This window comes from Notothenia rossii (genome assembly GCF_949606895.1).
Source record: "Notothenia rossii genome assembly, contig: SUPER_1_unloc_1, whole genome shotgun sequence".
In the NCBI taxonomy this organism is placed as follows: Eukaryota; Metazoa; Chordata; class Actinopteri; order Perciformes; family Nototheniidae; genus Notothenia; species Notothenia rossii.
In genome coordinates, this window is record NW_027640362.1 from 249,485 (window position 1) to 268,939 (window position 19,455).

General features: G+C 45.6%; 2 protein-coding genes across 2 annotated transcripts; one reads left to right on the forward strand and one right to left on the reverse strand.

Moving 5' to 3' along the window:
* Positions 1-920: 920 nt before the first annotated feature.
* psen2 (presenilin 2) lies at positions 921-9,782 on the forward strand. The gene is made up of 11 exons (XM_079694865.1): positions 921-1,006; positions 2,431-2,546; positions 2,835-3,031; positions 4,139-4,280; positions 4,519-4,586; positions 4,737-4,957; positions 5,225-5,323; positions 7,406-7,459; positions 7,745-7,831; positions 8,187-8,302; positions 9,116-9,782. Exons 2-11 carry the CDS (start codon positions 2,433-2,435, stop codon positions 9,269-9,271), a joined length of 1,254 nt encoding a protein of 417 aa, XP_079550991.1. The 5' UTR covers positions 921-1,006; positions 2,431-2,432; the 3' UTR covers positions 9,272-9,782.
* An 889-nt stretch (positions 9,783-10,671) lies between these two features.
* Positions 10,672-18,019, reverse strand: dpy30 (dpy-30 histone methyltransferase complex regulatory subunit). The gene is made up of 5 exons (XM_079694871.1): positions 17,948-18,019; positions 17,302-17,342; positions 16,530-16,577; positions 16,220-16,353; positions 10,672-10,828 (listed from the first exon to the last, which is right to left on the reverse strand). Exons 1-5 carry the CDS (start codon positions 17,955-17,957, stop codon positions 10,756-10,758), a joined length of 306 nt encoding a protein of 101 aa, XP_079550997.1. The 5' UTR covers positions 17,958-18,019; the 3' UTR covers positions 10,672-10,755.
* Positions 18,020-19,455: the final 1,436 nt, after the last annotated feature.

Consider the following 19,455-nt stretch of genomic DNA (forward strand, 5'->3'; position numbering starts at 1 on the left):
TCATGTGTTCGTGTGTTCATCTGTTTGTGTGTTTGTGTGTTCATGTGTTTGTGTGTTCGTGTGTTCGTGTGTTCATCTGTTTGTGTGTTTGTGTGTTCATCTGTTCATGTGTTTGTGTGTTCATGTGTTTGTGTATTCATGTGTTCATGTGTTCGTGTGTTCAGGTGTTCAGGTGTTCGTGTGTTCGTGTGTTCATGTGTTCAGGTGTTCATGTGTTTGTGTGTTCGTGCCAGAAGGAGAGCGTTTGGTTAAAACCCATCATCTTGGTTCTTGTTTCCGTACGTACTGAGCCTTTCCTCTCACCCTCTATGGTGGAAAGAGAGGTAAACGCCACCGCTGAGCCTCTCTCAGGGTTTCTGTCATTATTCATAACAGATGTTCATTTGTTGGATAAAAAGTGATACAAATTGTCATAATAAAAGTTTAGGAAACATGTGTCTGATTTATTGAAGCTGGTCCAGAAACATATTATTCTTCATTAAAAGCTTTTATAGTTTTATAAAAGTGTTCTTGTTGTTGTTTCGTTTTTTATTGATACCCTTTTTTGTTTGATTTTAAAGAAGAGTCGAGTTTCAGAAAATTGCGTTTTTTGAGCAATGGTAAAATGAAAGGGAAATAACATAAAACAAAACTTGTCATCACAGTATTTAAAGACAAAGCAATTCACATCAAATAATTAGTTTCAAGACATAAAGTCCGAACACATGATCACAATAACAAACACTATACCTTAATATCCCTTTTTTATTTGTATCTATTAATTTCTCCGTTCTGTCGTTTCGGTTTGAATATATAACACTTGCACTAATTGTTCCTATTTTTATTATTTAAAATACATTATTTTAATATATTTTCTCAATTAAAAAAATGAATAAACAAACACAAATAACTGATTGGACGTTGAACCACCACGTGATCCGGTGACGTGGTACGTCATCACGTGCTCGGCGGTCAGCTGACTCCCACTTCCGGGCTCGGTGTTTGTTGTGTTTCTGCTGAACTCACGGTAAGCGCTTGTCTTTTTAAAGCTTTAATGTGAAATTAAGAGTTTATATTTCAGATTCTGTGTGTTTATTCTCTCAGACTGAACCCGTGAACACAAGGGGGGTGGGGGGCAGGGGCTTTAAACACGGGGGGTTTAAGGAGGAAAGGCTTTAAAACAGTGGGATTTAATGGAGAAAACTGTTGAAACTGTGACTTTAGAGTAGGGCTACTCAATTAATCGTATTTTAATCGCAATTACGATTTTGGCTTGCAACGATTATGAAAAGAACATAATAGAAAGAAAACGATTTTAATTTTTTTGTTGGTTTTTCAGTTGAATTATACTCAAAGTTCAGGGTAATCAATTGTTAAAAACATACTGTTCACATTTTTTATTGATGTTTTCAAAGTAAATGGATAATCGTTTGTGATAATCTCGATATCAATTATTGGCCCAAATAATCGAGATTATGATTTTTGCCATAACCGAGCAGCCCTACTTTAGGGTGTGTATCATGACGCTCTGCCAGGGGCTCTGAGGGAACTCTAATGTCATTTAAACAGACCGGATATTCATCTGATTAAACACCGGGTTCAGACCGGGTCACAGCACCCGGTCTGAACCTGGGTCACAGAACCCGGTCTGAACCCGGTCTGAAACCGGACATCACACACACACGAGAACTACTCCCATTATTCCCACTCTCAAGTTTAATTAAAGCTTCTGAGGAGAGTTGGTGAGGAAGAGGTGAGGAAGAGGAGAGGTGGTGAAGAAGAGGAGACAGACCATCAGGAAGAAGCAGGTCATAACGTCCTCCTCTCGGGGGGGACCTGCTCTCCACAGCTCACGGAGCACACGCTGTTTGCCAGCCGACCCCCTGCACCTGGTCTCAGGGAGCGAAGCACCTGGTCTCACTGACAGGCCAGACCTCAGAGTCAGAGCAGAGCCCCCATGGTTATACACCTTCATATAAATCAGGTCTCAGGTCTCAGAGAAAGGAAAAGCATTAACTCGAGCAGCTGCATCGGATCAGCTGACCGTCACGGGACCCCCTCACTGCTGGGGGGGGTCATGTGACCTGAACATGCTGTTGTGATCAGAATCAGATCAGACTCCCTTCATTGGTCCCACAGAGGGGAGAGCCACAGACAGCTTCATGCTACCTAAGAAGCATGCTTACAAGAAAATATGAAAGGCCAAAAAACTAAATTAAATGACACAAATTACAAAATACACATTGTGTGTGTGTGTGTGTGTGTGTGTGTGTGTGTGTGTGTGTGTGTGTGTGTGTGTGTGTGTGTGTGTGTGTGTGTGTGTGTGTGTGTGTGTGTGTGTGTGTGTGTGTGTGTGTGTGTGTGTGTGTGTGTGTGTGTGTGTGTGTGTGTGTGTGTGTGTGTGTGTGTGTGTGTGTGTGTGTGTGTGTGTGTGTGTGTGTGTGTGTATAGCCATGAACGCCTCAGACAGCGAGGAGGACTCGTACAACGAGAGGTCGGCCCTGGTGGAGAGCCCCCCCCTCCCCTCCTACAGACCCGACCCCCCCATCGACCCTCCCGACAAGAGGGTAAGGGTCTATTTGGATTATTATTTTTATACCTATAATAACATTTTTATTTCGTCATTTATAATTGATATTATTTTACTAGTTTTTCTTAGAATTTCTTTTTTTTATTATTATTATTTTTCCCAAAGTATTTTTAGTATTGTTATTTATTGGTATTAATTTTTGCCCACTCGGGCCGGTCCTTGTACTATAAGCTAATGTTAGTCTATGAATGAATGTTTGTTGACGTTAGGATCAGCTGTGAGTTGTTGATGTTGTTGTTGTTGTTGATGTTGTTCCTGTGTGCAGCCGGGGCTCAGCAGGAGGTCTGCCTCTCCGCAGGGGACCCAGGGGGTCTCTGAAGAGGAGGAAGAGGAGGAGCTGACCCTAAAGTACGGAGCGAAGCATGTGATCATGCTCTTCGTCCCGGTGACGCTCTGCATGATCGTCGTCGTGGCAACCATCAAGTCCGTCAGCTTCTACACGGAGAAGACGGACCAGCAGCTGTACGCACACACCCTTATTTTGATTACTATTATTATTTTATTATTACATTTATTTGTATTAATTATCCTAAATCTCTTCAGCAATTATTAGGGATGTAACGATATATCACGATATCGCGGTAAATAAATATCTCAATACCGTCATGAGACAAAATCTACTATCTAATAAAAAACAAAAAATGTAAATCTTTATTGAACCGGGTGGTCCCATTGAGATCATCGATCTCTTTTTGAAGGGAGACCTGTCCAACATGGCAGCAAGTAGGTTACAGCAAGAACATGAAACAACAGATCACACCAAAGGACATTGTGTCCACACCTAGAGACACTGACCAGTACCAACAGTATGTTTATATCTCCCCTGTCAGTAAGCCTCACCCTCTTGGAAAACACTGTGTTGTTTTTGAAGTGGTGGAGAGACAATGCACAGTTTGACCCACTGCTGCCCCCCATGGCCAAAGCACATCTCTCTGTCCCAGCAGCGTCAGTACCAAGCGAGAGAGTTCTTTCCACAGCAGGGGATATGTAGGATATTGTAAACGCCCAAACATCCCAGCTTCCACCTGGACATGTGGACACGCTCATATTCCTAAAAGATAACCTTGATGATGCTGAGTGAGTGAGTGAGTGAGTGAGTGAGTGAGTGAGTGAGTGAGTGAGTGAGTGAGTGAGTGAGTGAGTGAGAGTTGAGTTACTTTCAAAACTAAAGTGAGACTTGATTTATTCTATTGCAGGGTCTCATTGTTATACTGTTGACACTTGAAAATACTACTGTCCTACTAAAGTGCTCTACAAATCAGATTTATTATTTAATAGAAAAAAAAAAAAAAGTAAAAAAATACAAACAAAAAAAAAAGTAGTAAAAAAAAAAAAAAGATTCACATTTTTTTCCTTTATTTTTCAATATCGCAATAAATATCGTACGGTTGACTTTTTATCGTATGTATCGTTACATCCCTAGTAATTATACAAATGTTATTCATCCTTTTATTAGTATGAGTAATTGTTTACATATATATATATATATATATATATAACCTCTTGTCAGTATCTACACCCCGTCCTCAGTGTATTCATATATATATATATATATATATATATTTGCAGGATCTACACCCCCTTCTCAGAGAACGTGTCCTCGGTGGGCCGGCGCCTCCTGAACTCGGTTCTGAACACGATCATCATGATCAGCGTCATCGTGGTGATGACCGTGTTCCTGGTGCTGCTCTACAAGTACCGCTGCTACAAGGTCAGCTCACTGTCATACTGTCAGACTATATCTACAAGTACCACTGCTACCAGGTCAGCTCACTGTGTGTGTGTGTGTGTGTGTGTGTGTGTGTGTGTGTGTGTGTGTGTGTGTGTGTGTGTGTGTGTGTGTGTGTGTGTGTGTGTGTGTGTGTGTGTGTGTGTGTGTGTGTGTGTGTGTGTGTGTGTGTGTGTGTGTGTGTGTGTGTGTGTGTGTGTGTGTGTGTGTGTGTGTATAGTTTATCCACGGCTGGCTGATCCTCTCCTCCCTCATGCTGCTCTTCTGGTTCAGTTTCATGTACCTGGGGTGAGTCTTCCTCTCCTCAGTGTGTGTGTGTGTCTCAGAGAGGTGTTTAGTGTGTGTGTGGGTGTGTGTGTGTGTTTGTGTGTGTGTGTGTGTGTTTGTGTGTGTGTGTCTCAGAGAGGTGTTTAATGTGTGTGTGTGTGTGTCTCTCAGAGAGGTGTTTAGGACCTACAACGTGGCGGTGGACTACCCCTCGGTGGGGCTGCTGATCTGGAACTTCGGCGCAGTGGGCATGGTGTGTATCCACTGGAAGGGCCCTCTGCCTCTGCAGCAGCTCTACCTCATCCTCATCAGCGCCCTCATGGCCCTCGTCTTCATCAAATACCTCCCAGAGTGGTCCGCCTGGGTCATCCTGGGGGCCATCTCCATCTACGGTGAGACACACACACACACACACACACACACACACACACACACACACACACACACACACACACACACACACACACACACACACACACACACACACACACACACACACAGAGACACACACACACACACACACACACACACACACACACACATTATACAATCCTAACAAATATTATGACTTATTTTCTGTTAAAATTACACATTTTCATGTCCTTTTTCCTGCAGATATGAGGACTCTTGCTCTAATGTCCTGTCTCCTCTGTCCTCAGACCTGGTGGCGGTGCTCTCTCCCAAAGGGCCTCTCCGCATGCTGGTGGAGACGGCACAGGAGCGCAACGAGCCCATCTTCCCAGCCCTCATCTACTCCTGTGAGTACACACAGCCTCGACTCCTCTCTCCTCGGTTCCTCTCGTCTCTCCTCGGTTCCCCTCTTCAACTCCTCTCTCCTCAGTTCCTCTCCTCTCTCCCCCTCCTCTCTCCTCAGTTCCCCTCTTCGACTCCTCAGTTCCTCTCCTCTCTCCTCAGTTCCCCTCTTCGACTCCTCAGTTCCTCTCCTCTCTCCTCGGTTCCCGTCCTCGACTCCTCTCTCCTCGGTTCCTGAGAGACAGGTGAGACAGGTGAGACAGATGAGACAGGTGAGAGACAGGTGGTGAGAGACAGGTGGTGAGAGACAGGTGAGAGTGAGACAGGTGAGAGACAGGTGAGAGTGAGACAGGTGAGAGACAGGTGAGAGTGAGACAGGTGAGAGACAGGTGAGAGTGAGACAGGTGAGAGACAGGTGGTGAGAGACAGGTGAGAGTGAGACAGATGAAAGACAGGTGAGAGACAGGTGAGAGTGAGACAGGTGAGAGACAGGTGAGTGAGAGACAGGTGAGACAGATGAGACAGGTGGTGAGAGACAGGTGAGACAGGTGAAACGGATGAGAGACAGGTGGTGAGAGACAGGTGAGACAGGTGAGAGACAGGTGAGAGACAAGTGAGAGACGGGTGAGAGACAGGTGGTGAGAGACAGGTGAGAGACGGGTGAGAGACAGGTGGTGAGAGACGGGTGAGAGACAGGTGGTGAGAGACAGGTGAGAGTGAGACAGGTGAGAGAAAGGTGGTGAGAGACAGGTGAGAGTGAGACAGGTGAGACAGATGAGAGACAGGTGTGAGACAGGTGGTGAGAGACAGGTGAGAGTGAGACAGGTGAGAGAAAGGTGGTGAGAGACAGGTGAGAGTGAGACAGGTGAGACAGATGAGAGACAGGTGGTGAGAGACAGATGAGGGACAGGTGATGAGAGACAGGTGAGGCAGATAAGAGACAGGTGAGTGAGAGACAGGTGAGACAGGTGAGTGAGAGACAGATGAGTGACAGGTGAGACGGATGAGACAGGTGGTGAGAGACAGGTGAGACGGATGAGAGACAGGTGGTGAGAGACAGGTGAGAGTGAGACAGGTGAGAGTGAGACAGGTGAGACAGGTGAGAGACAAGTGGTGAGAGACAGGTGAGACAGATGAGAGACAAGTGGTGAGAGACAGGTGAGAGTGAGACAGGTGAGAGTGAGACAGGTGAGACAGGTGAGAGACAGGTGAGAGTGAGACAGGTGAGAGACAGGTGAGAGTGAGACAGGTGACAGACAGGTGTGAGACAGGTGAGAGACAGGTGAGAGTGAGACAGGTGAGACAGGTGAGAGACAGGTGGTGAGAGACAGGTGAGAGTGAGACAGATGAAAGACAGGTGAGAGACAGGTGAGAGTGAGACAGGTGAGAGACAGGTGAGTGAGAGACAGGTGAGACAGGTGGTGAGAGACAGGTGAGACAGGTGAAACGGATGAGAGACAGGTGGTGAGAGACAGGTGAGACAGGTGAGAGACAGGTGAGAGACAAGTGAGAGACGGGTGAGAGACAGGTGAGAGACGGGTGAGAGACAGGTGGTGAGAGACAGGTGGTGAGAGACAGGTGAGAGACGGGTGAGAGACAGGTGGTGAGAGACAGGTGAGAGTAAGGTGGTGAGAGACAGGTGAGAGTGAGACAGGTGAGACAGATGAGAGACAGGTGTGAGACAGGTGGTGAGAGACAGGTGAGAGTGAGACAGGTGAGAGAAAGGTGGTGAGAGACAGGTGAGAGTGAGACAGGTGAGAGAAAGGTGGTGAGAGACAGGTGAGACAGATGAGAGACAGGTGGTGAGAGACAGATGAGGGACAGGTGATGAGAGACAGGTGAGGCAGATGAGAGACAGTTGAGTGAGAGACAGGTGAGACAGGTGAGTGAGAGACAGATGAGTGACAGGTGAGACGGATGAGACAGGTGGTGAGTGACAGGTGAGACGGATGAGACAGGTGGTGAGTGACAGGTGAGACGGATGAGAGACAGGTGGTGAGAGACAGACAGGTTTTCCCTCAGACTGAGTTTTTCTGCAGAAAAAAAATTAAATTAAAAATCTAATGTTTTCTGTTTGTGTTTTCCAGCCGCCATGATGTGGACGGTGGGGATGGCGAGCCCGGGTGACGCCCACGAGACAGGTGACATCACTACAGCAAGGCATCATGGGAAATATTACTCTCATGTTATATAATTAAATGATGGATCAGAAATCCTTTTAATTATATTTGATTAAGTTAACGTTACGATCCGTCTAAACTTTACATAACATCATTGTAGTTATTTGTATTTATTTGAATCAAATCTAAATCAATGGTAAGTCTTAGTAATGTTTTAAAAGAGACTCTAAATGCGATGATTGTTACTCTTAAATAGGATTTTAATTTAACAAGTTTTTATTTATTTGTTTCCTGTCTGTTCTCCAGACGAGGAGGCGGAGCACAGCGGCGAGGGGGCGGAGCCTGAAGCCTGCAGAGCGAGGTCGATAACAGAGGAAGATCTGGAGGAGGACCGTGAGTCACACACACACACACACACACACACACACACACACACACACACACACACACACACACACACACACACACACACACACACACACACACACAGATGATGCTTAAGTATAAGAAGTTTAGACTATGCCATTTAACTGTGTGTGTGTGTGTGTGTGTGTGTGTGTGTGTGTGTGTGTGTGTGTGTGTGTGTGTGTGTGTGTGTGTGTGTGTGTGTGTGTGTGTGTGTGTGTGTGTGTGTGTGTGTGTGTGTGTGTGTGTGTGTGTGTGTGTGTGTGTGTGTGTGTGTGTGTGTGTGTGTGTGTGTGTGTGTGTGTGTGTGTGTGTGTGTGTGTGTGTGTGTGTGTGTGTGTAGGGGGGGTGAAGCTGGGTCTCGGGGACTTCATCTTCTACAGTGTGTTGGTGGGGAAAGCTGCAGCGACGGGTGGAGACTGGAACACGACCATCGCATGCTTCGTGGCCATCCTCATCGTAAGAATCAAACGCACTAATAATAATAACAACAATACGATTGTGTCTCAGGATATCACCTCCCATCTTCAGAGCAATCTGACTATTAGAACATTAGCGTTAAGAAAGCTTACTTAAATATCTGCCACAACATAAGTAACCGGATCAGAGTAACATTAAGTACAGTCCGCGGCATATCACATCATAATGTATCATCTCCTTATCTGAGTCAGCTGAGCCGTATCTGGCCGTGCAACACTCACAGTGTCACATACTGGATGCAGAAGGATTATTTGAAGCAACACATTAAGTTGAGGAAACACTCGAGTCAAATGTAATGAAAGTCAGATGGTGTCTTAGACGGGGCAGTGATATCATAAACCTGTTCATGTACGCATTCAAACACTTGTTCTGTTACCAGCTGTATTCACCTTGCAGGTGCAGCTATGTGGCTTTGATCCTGGATCAAGTGTTTAAGTCATGGATGTTTAAAGTTTAACTTCTTCATATGTCTAATATTATAGTTGACTTTTCATTCAGGAAGTATGACGCTGCGCTGTCAGTAGCTTCTCCATGTTTGTGATTGGTCGAATGTAGCTAGCCCCGCCCCTTTCATGTGAACGCGCACTCAGCCGCACAGAGAAACCCTGGCTTGAGTTACCGAGTTTAAAACCAGCGTGGTAGGACCGCTTAGCGAGGGCGCGTTTGTTTTGGATTAGTCCAGATAACTCGGAGAGATCAGGGTCTGTTGAACTGGATTCAGAGTACAGGGCGCCTGGGTTTGACGCTGATAATAACAATAACAATAACAATAACTACATGTTTGTATCTCAGGGCCTGTGTCTCACGCTGCTGCTGCTGGCCATCTTTAAGAAGGCGCTCCCGGCTCTTCCCATCTCCATCACCTTCGGACTGGTATTCTACTTCTCCACTGACTTCCTGGTGCAGCCCTTCATGGACAACCTGGCATCCAATCAGTTCTACATCTGACAGGAAGTCCCGCCCACCTCTGGCAGGAAGTCCCGCTCACCTCTGACAGGAAGTCCCGCCCCCCTCTGGCAGGAAGTCCCGCCCCCCTCGTCAGTGTTTCTGCAGAAGTTAGCGTCTCTAATGGTCTCTGTTTTATATGAAAGTGAATATCTGGGACTCTGAGACTCTGGGATGGACTTTGGAAATATCTCCTGACGTTTTAGAGAAATAAAAACATTAATATTATAGAGAATATTCTGCAGATAATTTCAAAGTAAAACCACGTTTCTGACCAAACTCTGTACCTTTTCTAACACTAAAGCTGATTGTGATGTTTCAAATGAACTGTTAAGAATTTACTTTCATTCAAATCATTATTTAAACTTTCATTTCAAACCAGAAGATTCTTCCAGGTGAATAAAGAATCGTTAAAACATGTAATTTAGCCTCTGGTGTTCATCATCCTCTCAGACATTCATTTAAACTCCTTTTACTCGGTTTTATTATTAAAAATATTGTTTCAAAAATATCACCAATTCATTTTCAAACTAAAACTGTTTTCATAAATATAACGTGTGTGTGTGTGTGTATGTGGCCGGACTTCTCTCAGCCAATCACAGCTCTGCATGCATCCCCTGGATATTATTTTATTAACTGCTTTCATCAGACGCGATGTTTCCAGAGAGAACAGCTGAGAGGTCCGTGCAGAAAGCAGAGCAGTGTGTATAATATATATCACTCAGTGTAACAGGCCTACTCTCTGTCTCTGCTTTAGTTTAGTAGATATCTACAAACAAAGAGTCCAGATGTTTCTAAAACCATTTAGTGCTTCACAAAATAAAATACACTACGGCTGATTATGCTTTAGGAGCTGTGGGTGTGTGTGTGGTACAGTGTGTAGATGTGTGTGGTACAGTGTGTAGGTGTGTGTGTGGTACAGTGTGTAGGTGTGTGTGGTACAGTGTGTAGGTGTGTGTGGTACAGTGTGTAGGTGTGTGTGTGGTACAGTGTGTAGGTGTGTGTGGTACAGTGTGTAGGTGCAGTGGACAGACAGGTCTCAGTTGGTTTGGTGTCCTCTGCTTACTTTTAATACTTGTAAATAAAACTTTTGGCCCGTCATTTATTTTCCTCATTGTAGCGACCAGAGAGGGGGAGGGGGGGGGGGGGGGGAGGATATATCCAGTCTCTGATAGTGTTACGTTATGAGAGTGCTCTGTGTGTGTGTGTGTGTGTGTGTGTGTGTGTGTGTGTGTGTGTGTGTGTGTGTGTGTGTGTGTGTGTGTGTGTGTGTGTGTGTGTGTGTGTGTGTGTGTGTGTGTGTGTGTGTGTGTGTGTGTGTGTGTGTGTGTGTGTGTGTGTGTGTGTGTGTGTGTGTGTACCTGTCCTTGGCCAGGATTATAATAATGAAGCACAGAGCCGGCTCACATCAACATGTTTATTAATATATAAAAAAACAACAAAGGTCTATCATCAAGGAGCTGAAGGGTCTGCTTCCTGTCCTGGCTTCAGTTCCTCTCCTCAAACTGGGACTTGTTCTTCAGGAGGAATGCTGCCAGGTACTCGATGGGGTTCGGAGGTCTGAGGAGGAACACATTTATTATATCATTGAGAAACTTATTAGAAACACAAAGGCTGTTTCTGGAGAACACAGAAGAGCTTTAGGGTCATGTGACTACAGAAGAGCTTCAGGGTCACGTGACTACAGGAGAGCTTCAGAGTCACGTGACTACAGGAGAGCTTCAGGGTCACGTGACTACAGGAGAGCTTCAGGGTCACGTGACTACAGAAGAGCTTCAGGGTCATGTGGCTACAGAAGAGCTTTAGGGTCACGTGACTACAGAAGAGCTTCAGGGTCACGTGACTACAGGAGAGCTTCAGAGTCACGTGACTACAGGAGAGCTTCAGGGTCACGTGACTACAGGAGAGCTTCAGGGTCACGTGACTACAGAAGAGCTTCAGGGTCATGTGGCTACAGAAGAGCTTTAGGGTCACGTGACTACAGGAGAGCTTCAGAGTCACGTGACTACAGAAGAGCTTCAGAGTCACGTGACTACAGGAGAGCTTCAGGGTCACGTGACTACAGAAGAGCTTCAGGGTCACGTGACTACAGGAGAGCTTCAGAGTCACGTGACTACAGGAGAGCTTCAGGGTCACGTGACTACAGGAGAGCTTCAGGGTCACGTGACTACAGAAGAGCTTCAGGGTCACGTGACTACAGGAGAGCTTCAGGGTCACGTGACTACAGGAGAGCTTCAGGGTCACGTGACTACAGGAGAGCTTCAGGGTCACGTGACTACAGGAGAGCTTCAGGGTCACGTGACTACAGGAGAGCTTCAGAGTCACGTGACTACAGAAGAGCTTCAGAGTCACGTGACTGCAGAAGAGCTTCAGGGTCACGTGACTGCAGAAGAGCTTCAGGGTCACGTGACTACAGAAGAGCTTCAGGGTCACGTGACTACAGAAGAGCTTCAGGGTCACGTGACTACAGGAGAGCTTCAGGGTCACGTGACTACAGGAGAGCTTCAGGGTCACGTGACTACAGGAGAGCTTCAGGGTCACGTGACTACAGAAGAGCTTCAGGGTCACGTGACTACAGAAGAGCATCATGGTCACGTGACTACAGAAGAGCATCATGGTCACGTGACTACAGAAGAGCTTTAAGGAGACGATAGGTTGGGACGTGTCACGTGTTTAAGGAGACGATAGGTTGGGACGTGTCACGTGTATACGGAGACGATAGGTTGGGACGTGTCACGTGTATACGGAGACGATAGGTTGGGACGTGTCACGTGTTTAAGGAGACGATAGGTTGGGACGTGTCACGTGTTTAAGGAGACGATAGGTTGGGACGTGTCACGTGTATACGGAGACGATAGGTTGGGACGTGTCACGTGTATACGGAGACGATAGGTTGGGACGTGTCACGTGTTTAAGGAGACGATAGGTTGGGACGTGTCACGTGTATACGGAGACGATAGGTTGGGACGTGTCACGTGTATACGGAGACGATAGGTTGGGACGTGTCACGTGTATACGGAGACGATAGGTTGGGACGTGTCACGTGTATACGGAGACGATAGGTTGGGACGTGTCACGTGTTTAAGGAGACGATAGGTTGGGACGTGTCACGTGTATACGGAGACGATAGGTTGGGACGTGTCACGTGTATACGGAGACGATAGGTTGGGACGTGTCACGTGTATACGGAGACGATAGGTTGGGACGTGTCACGTGTATACGGAGACGATAGGTTGGGACGTGTCACGTGTATACGGAGACGATAGGTTGGGACGTGTCACGTGTATACGGAGACGATAGGTTGGGACGTGTCACGTGTATACGGAGACGATAGGTTGGGACGTGTCACGTGTATACGGAGACGATAGGTTGGGACGTGTCACGTGTATACGGAGACGATAGGTTGGGACGTGTCACGTGTATACGGAGACGATAGGTTGGGACGTGTCACGTGTTTAAGGAGACGATAGGTTGGGACGTGTCACGTGTATACGGAGACGATAGGTTGGGACGTGTCACGTGTATACGGAGACGATAGGTTGGGACGTGTCACGTGTATACGGAGACGATAGGTTGGGACGTGTCACGTGTATACGGAGACGATAGGTTGGGACGTGTCACGTGTATACGGAGACGATAGGTTGGGACGTGTCACGTGTATACGGAGACGATAGGTTGGGACGTGTCACGTGTATACGGAGACGATAGGTTGGGACGTGTCACGTGTATACGGAGACGATAGGTTGGGACGTGTCACGTGTATACGGAGACGATAGGTTGGGACGTGTCACGTGTTTAAGGAGACGATAGGTTGGGACGTGTCACGTGTATACGGAGACGATAGGTTGGGACGTGTCACGTGTATACGGAGACGATAGGTTGGGACGTGTCACGTGTATACGGAGACGATAGGTTGGGACGTGTCACGTGTATACTGAGACGATAGGTTGGGACGTGTCACGTGTATACGGAGACGATAGGTTGGGACGTGTCACGTGTATACGGAGACGATAGGTTGGGACGTGTCACGTGTATACGGAGACGATAGGTTGGGACGTGTCACGTGTATACTGAGACGATAGGTTGGGACGTGTCACGTGTATACGGAGACGATAGGTTGGGACGTGTCACGTGTATACGGAGACGATAGGTTGGGACGTGTCACGTGTATACGGAGACGATAGGTTGGGACGTGTCACGTGTATACGGAGACGATAGGTTGGGACGTGTCACGTGTATACGGAGACGATAGGTTGGGACGTGTCACGTGTATACGGAGACGATAGGTTGGGACGTGTCACGTGTATACGGAGACGATAGGTTGGGACGTGTCACGTGTATACGGAGACGATAGGTTGGGACGTGTCACGTGTTTAAGGAGACGATAGGTTGGGACGTGTCACGTGTATACGGAGACGATAGGTTGGGACGTGTCACGTGTATACGGAGACGATAGGTTGGGACGTGTCACGTGTATACGGAGACGATAGGTTGGGACGTGTCACGTGTTTAAGGAGACGATAGGTTGGGACGTGTCACGTGTATACGGAGACGATAGGTTGGGACGTGTCACGTGTATACGGAGACGATAGGTTGGGACGTGTCACGTGTATACGGAGACGATAGGTTGGGACGTGTCACGTGTATACGGAGACGATAGGTTGGGACGTGTCACGTGTATACGGAGACGATAGGTTGGGACGTGTCACGTGTATACGGAGACGATAGGTTGGGACGTGTCACGTGTATACGGAGACGATAGGTTGGGACGTGTCACGTGTATACGGAGACGATAGGTTGGGACGTGTCACGTGTATACGGAGACGATAGGTTGGGACGTGTCACGTGTTTAAGGAGACGATAGGTTGGGACGTGTCACGTGTATACGGAGACGATAGGTTGGGACGTGTCACGTGTATACGGAGACGATAGGTTGGGACGTGTCACGTGTATACGGAGACGATAGGTTGGGACGTGTCACGTGTATACGGAGACGATAGGTTGGGACGTGTCACGTGTATACGGAGACGATAGGTTGGGACGTGTCACGTGTATACGGAGACGATAGGTTGGGACGTGTCACGTGTATACGGAGACGATAGGTCGGGACGTGTCCAGGCTTGGAATTTCGTCATTTTAGGGGCAAGGCCATTTGGCCTTTGGTGTCACACATTTTTTCAGGGCGCAAAGGCCATTGAGGGAAAAATTTGGATTTGGAGCTTATAAATAAATAACTTCACTTTCTGATAAGAAAAACGAATGACATGGGAAACAAATCACTGTTTTAAACATCATATAGGCCTATGCCTTTTTAGTATTACCGTATATAAAATACTTTACTTTGAATAATTAGTGTTTGGTATGTTTTCCATCTACTACTTCTCCCATTCACAAATCCAAAATCAAATCAAAAATTATATTAATATGTAACCTAACAAATATATTCAATTTCAGTGCAGTGTGTGTGTGTGTGTGTGTGTCTTTAATCAACTCCTCACAGCTCTGGTCAGAAACTGGACAAAAGTTCAAAACTGTCATGGCGAATCCAGTCGCTGCTTTAATTCTGTGTTTAGGACGTTGTTGTGAGTGTGGACGGAGCAGCTCCAGGTTACTTTAAAACCAGCCTGATTGATCCATTCAGAAAACAAGCATTTTAAAAAGGTTTATCGCTTTCCGTCTTTTCTGCAGACTTGTCAAAGCATTAATTCATGTTTTTTACCATATGGTATCAGTATGTAATTATTTCAGCATCATTTTGAAACGTGTATTACAATTACATCACTGTCAAATAGGTTCATTTTGTGTAGTTGGTTTCCACCACAGTATTTACATGGAAATAAGCCCCGCCCCCTCTCCAGCGCGTCCTGTTTGAATGACAGGAGTAAACACAGCTGACAGCCGCGGTGAAACTCCAGAGGTTAGAGCGATGAGAATATTTGCATGGCGTCCGTTGTGAACGCAGCCTAATGCAGTTCAGAAAACACTGTTCTGACGCTTTGAAAGCAACTTCCAGATTTTAACAGTGTGAGGGGCCCAAAGGCCATGGTGGCCGTAGGACATACAATTATTTGTGGGGCATAACGGCCAGACCGAGGGGCTACGACGGCCATGGCCGTCATGGCCGTCGTGAAAATCCTACCCTGGACGTGTCACGTGTTTACGGAGACGGTAGGTTGGGACTGTCACGTGTGCCGGAGATGTGGGTACGGTGGAAAAGAGAGAGGGTTTTGTTTTCTGACACTTTGTGAGTCTCCTGACACACCGGGGACACATAGTGATGTAGAAAAGACATCAGAAAGTGCATTTTGCATGATAGTTCCCCTTTAATGTGTTGCTTCAAATAATCCTTCTGCATCCAGTATGTGACACTGTGAGTGCTGCACGGCCAGATACGGCTCAGCTGACTCAGATAAGGAGATGATACATTATGATGTGATATGCCGCGGACTGTACTTAATGTTACTCTGATCCGGTTACTTATGTTGTGGCAGATATTTAAGTAAGCTTTCTTAACGCTAATGTTCTAATAGTCAGATTGCTCTGAAGATGGGAGGTGATATTCTATTAATGTTCACGTTCACACAGTCGGTGAATTTTGCCGTCCGTCTTTCCTGCAACGGCAGCTTTTCTGTATTTCCTTTCTCCTGTAATGTGACTTGATCGCTTTAAACTCTGCACACTGAGCTCTGATTGGTCAGCAGGCAGTGCTTTCACTGAGTTGAGCTCTTAGCCTGCATCCTAACCTGCTCCGGGGCAGGTTAGCCGCTCAGCAACAGTTACCATGGAGATCTAGCCCGCTAAAAGGAGAACCAGCTTCGTAGGACCGGAAACCCAGAGTTTACCTGAAGTTAGCCGCTAAGAGAAAATGTGTGTGTATGTGTGTGTGTGTGTGTGTGTGTGTGTGTGTGTGTGGATTTGTGTGTGTGTGAGTGCAAGAGTGTGTGTGTTTACCTGTCTTTGGCCAACGTGCTCAGGCCTTGCAGCAGTATGGGGACCACGGTCTGGTCCAGGTAGGCTCTGGTCGGCAGCGCCTGCAGGTCCACCTTCTGCTTCTTCTCCGGACCCTTCTCGTTCTCCACCGCCCGCTGAGGACCAGAGCATTCAGACATCACACATTAAAAACACACAAGGGACATCTTAGTGAGCGTGAGTGAGTGAGTGAGTGAGTGAGTGTGTGTGTGTGTGTGTGTGTGTGAGTGAGTGAGTGTGTGTGTGTGTGAGTGAGTGAGTGAGTGTGAGTGAGTGTGTGTGTGTGTGTTACCTGGATGTTTTCCGTCAGGCCGTACTCTGCGTGAGGGTTCTCAGAAACCTGCAGGAGGAGTTACTTTAATGATTAATAATCAGACTAAATGTAACCTGAGGATAGTCACATGTTGCCTGCGTAGTGTGGACGTATTAGAGGATGATTTGCTTTATTAATGGAGGAAGAGAAGGTTGAGGTATCCCGGGAAGAAACTCTCAATTTCTGAGATTAAAGTCGCACTCTCAGGATAAAACCGTTTGGGACATTTTGTCAAATTAAAAAAGGTTCACATTTTAAGTTTTTTTTGGATATACTGATATTAAAGTTGTACAGAAAACCACCCTGAGAACAGCTGTTTGTTTGCTAACAGACAACATGTCTTCACTTTATTTATTTGGGTTATCCAACCGTATAAAGATATCTCTTTTTCAAAAAGGGGAAAAGAATGACCTCCCATCTCAAAAGGTCCGTGTTTCTGGACACCTATTCTTTGGGACTTCTTACGTTTTTTCTCATTATGTCTGAGTTTTCTGATCATTGATAATGAGATCATCTGAACATTTGTATCTCAGTGTTTCCCTGGTGGTCGCTAAAACTCTGGTGTTCTCTTCATAAACCTGAGTGAGTGACTGCATCAAGATATCACACAGTCATCAGTTGTTTCACACACATCAATATCATACAGTAGTGTGTGTGTGTGTGTGTGTGTGTGTGTGTCTGTGTGTCTGTGTGTCTGTGTGTCTGTGTGTGTGTGTGTGTGTGTGTGTGTGTGTGTGTGTGTGTTACCCACAGGAGTGTGTCCCTCCATCGACTGATCTGCATCTGTGTGATCTGAAAGGAGAGAGCAGAAGCCGTTGGAACAACTTTTTAAAAGTCTCGCAGTTATTCTTTCTTATTATTATTCAGCAGTTTTGTGTAAAGGCATACATTTAGTGAGAGACTCAGACTCCCAGAATCCCTTGCCGTATACAGTATGAACCTCATATGTCAGCTTCTCTTCTGATGTATTTGTATTATGTTTCTTGTTCAATAAAGACTTAAATCATTCAAATGAACATGACATGTCCAGCCGGTCTTTCTTCTGGAGACACTTCATCCTGAGATAATACCGGCGACAGTAAATTAAGAACACTATTAAAGCTACTTCATATTTTAAAATATGATACCCAAAGGCCAGACACGTGACATGTATGTTTGTTTATTACCGTGTGTTTGTAACGGAAAGTGTTTCTGCTTTTTAACCGGCGGTAAATTAGCTTAGCATCGCATTAGCTCTCCGTGATTTCTTAATAAAACCTCATTAAACAAGTGAACAAGAACCCTGTGATTCGGCCCGAGCCTCTGACACAGGACATCTAACCGGGAAACGGGCAGAAAACAAACACATATAGAACAGAAACTCCGAAACACTCCATCAATGGAAACAAAAAACTCACCGTCCGACATGTTTGTTGTGGATCTGAACGTAAGTGACGTGGTGACGTCGATTCTGTTCAACGGTGCGTAAGTGACGTCGTTTCTGTCTAATGATTACGTAAACAAGATAGAAGCACGGAACCATTGTGGGATATTATTTTTAAATAATTAATATAATAAAACAAACCAAATATTTTAAACGTTCTTTTTTGGTGTAAATGTGTTTTCTAACTTGTTGTTTAAATTAGTTATATTTGTTTTGTTCACATTCCGTGTTTTCGGTTTGTGTACTTCAAAATAAAAGCACGGAACCAGGATTCATAAATGTTTTCAAATGTGTTAAAAAATGTTTTGTTTGTTCCAAGTACTTGATTTAATGTGTTGTACATTATTTACATTTGTGTTTTAATTAGTTTAGTTTATTTGTTCTTATAATTGTTGTTCCCCACGTCGTAGCTGTTTCCGGTTTGTGTAAATCCTTCAAATTAAAAGCACGGAACCGTGAATAATAAGTCAAATAAAACAAAAAAAAAGATTCTATATGTTCTATTTCTTTTGTTTAATGTGTTTTTGTTCTAACTTTTTGTTTAAATGAGTACAATTTTCTATCTGTTCTATTTTTTTGGCCCTAGCTTTATAATGTCCAGAGCACTATTGAGAGATAAGATAAGATAGTATTTATGAAATACTCATTGAGAGAGCTGGCCAACACAGCAGGGTCTTTTATCAGGGCATCGTTGACTCAACTCCCTCCTGGCTGGTCTACCTGCATGTGCCATCCGACCTCTGCAGCTCATCCAGAATGCAGCGGCTCGTCTGGTCTTCAACCTTCCCAAATTCTCCCACACCACACCGCTCCTCCGCTCCCTTCACTGGCTTCCAGTAACTGCTAGAATCCACTTCAAGACACTGGTACTTGCGTACCATGCTGTGAATGGATCTGGCCCTTCCTACATCCAGGACATGGTTAAACCGTACACCCCAGCACGTGCACTCCGCTCTGCATCGGCCAAACAGCACGCTGCACCCGCACTGCGAGGGGGACCCAAGTTCCCGTCAGCAAAAACACGTGGGTTTGCTATCCTGGCTCCAAAATGGTGGAATGAGCTCCCCATTGAAATCAGGACAGCAGATAGCTTACACATCTTCCGACGCAAACTGAAAACTCATCTCTTTAGACTCCACTTTGAGCGATAGAATTACTAACAAAGCACTTATATACTAATAAAGGGCTGGCTTTCTAAATGCCAGTTGAGTAGCACTTGAAATGTTTGGCTCTATGAAACCTGATGTACTTATATGATTCTGTTTTCTTAAAGGTTGTATCTTCCTGGTCGAATGCACTTATTGTAAGTCGCTTTGGATAAAAGCGTCAGCTAAATGCAATGTAATGTAATTTAATGTTTTTATTCTAGAATATTATTTTCCTGTTTCTAATCTTTACCTAATAGTTTATTTAGGATTTGCCAAACGTTTTTACCGTTATCTTTCGCACCTTGAATTATATTGATGAAGAGCTTTGTCTTAT

Excerpts from the sequence above, each read along its gene's own strand:
- psen2 (XM_079694865.1), top strand. The coding sequence starts at position 2,433 with ATGAACGCCTCAGACAGCGAGGAGGACTCGTACAACGAGAGGTCGGCC. Across the intron at positions 7,460-7,744 it reads GGGTGACGCCCACGAGACAG|ACGAGGAGGCGGAGCACAGC; the intron begins GTGACATCACTA and ends TCTGTTCTCCAG. Across the intron at positions 8,303-9,115 it reads GCTTCGTGGCCATCCTCATC|GGCCTGTGTCTCACGCTGCT; the intron begins GTAAGAATCAAA and ends TTTGTATCTCAG.
- dpy30 (XM_079694871.1), bottom strand. Across the intron at positions 16,354-16,529 it reads GCCTGACGGAAAACATCCAG|CGGGCGGTGGAGAACGAGAA; the intron begins GTAACACACACA and ends TCTGGTCCTCAG. Across the intron at positions 10,829-16,219 it reads AGCACGTTGGCCAAAGACAG|ACCTCCGAACCCCATCGAGT; the intron begins GTAAACACACAC and ends GTTCCTCCTCAG.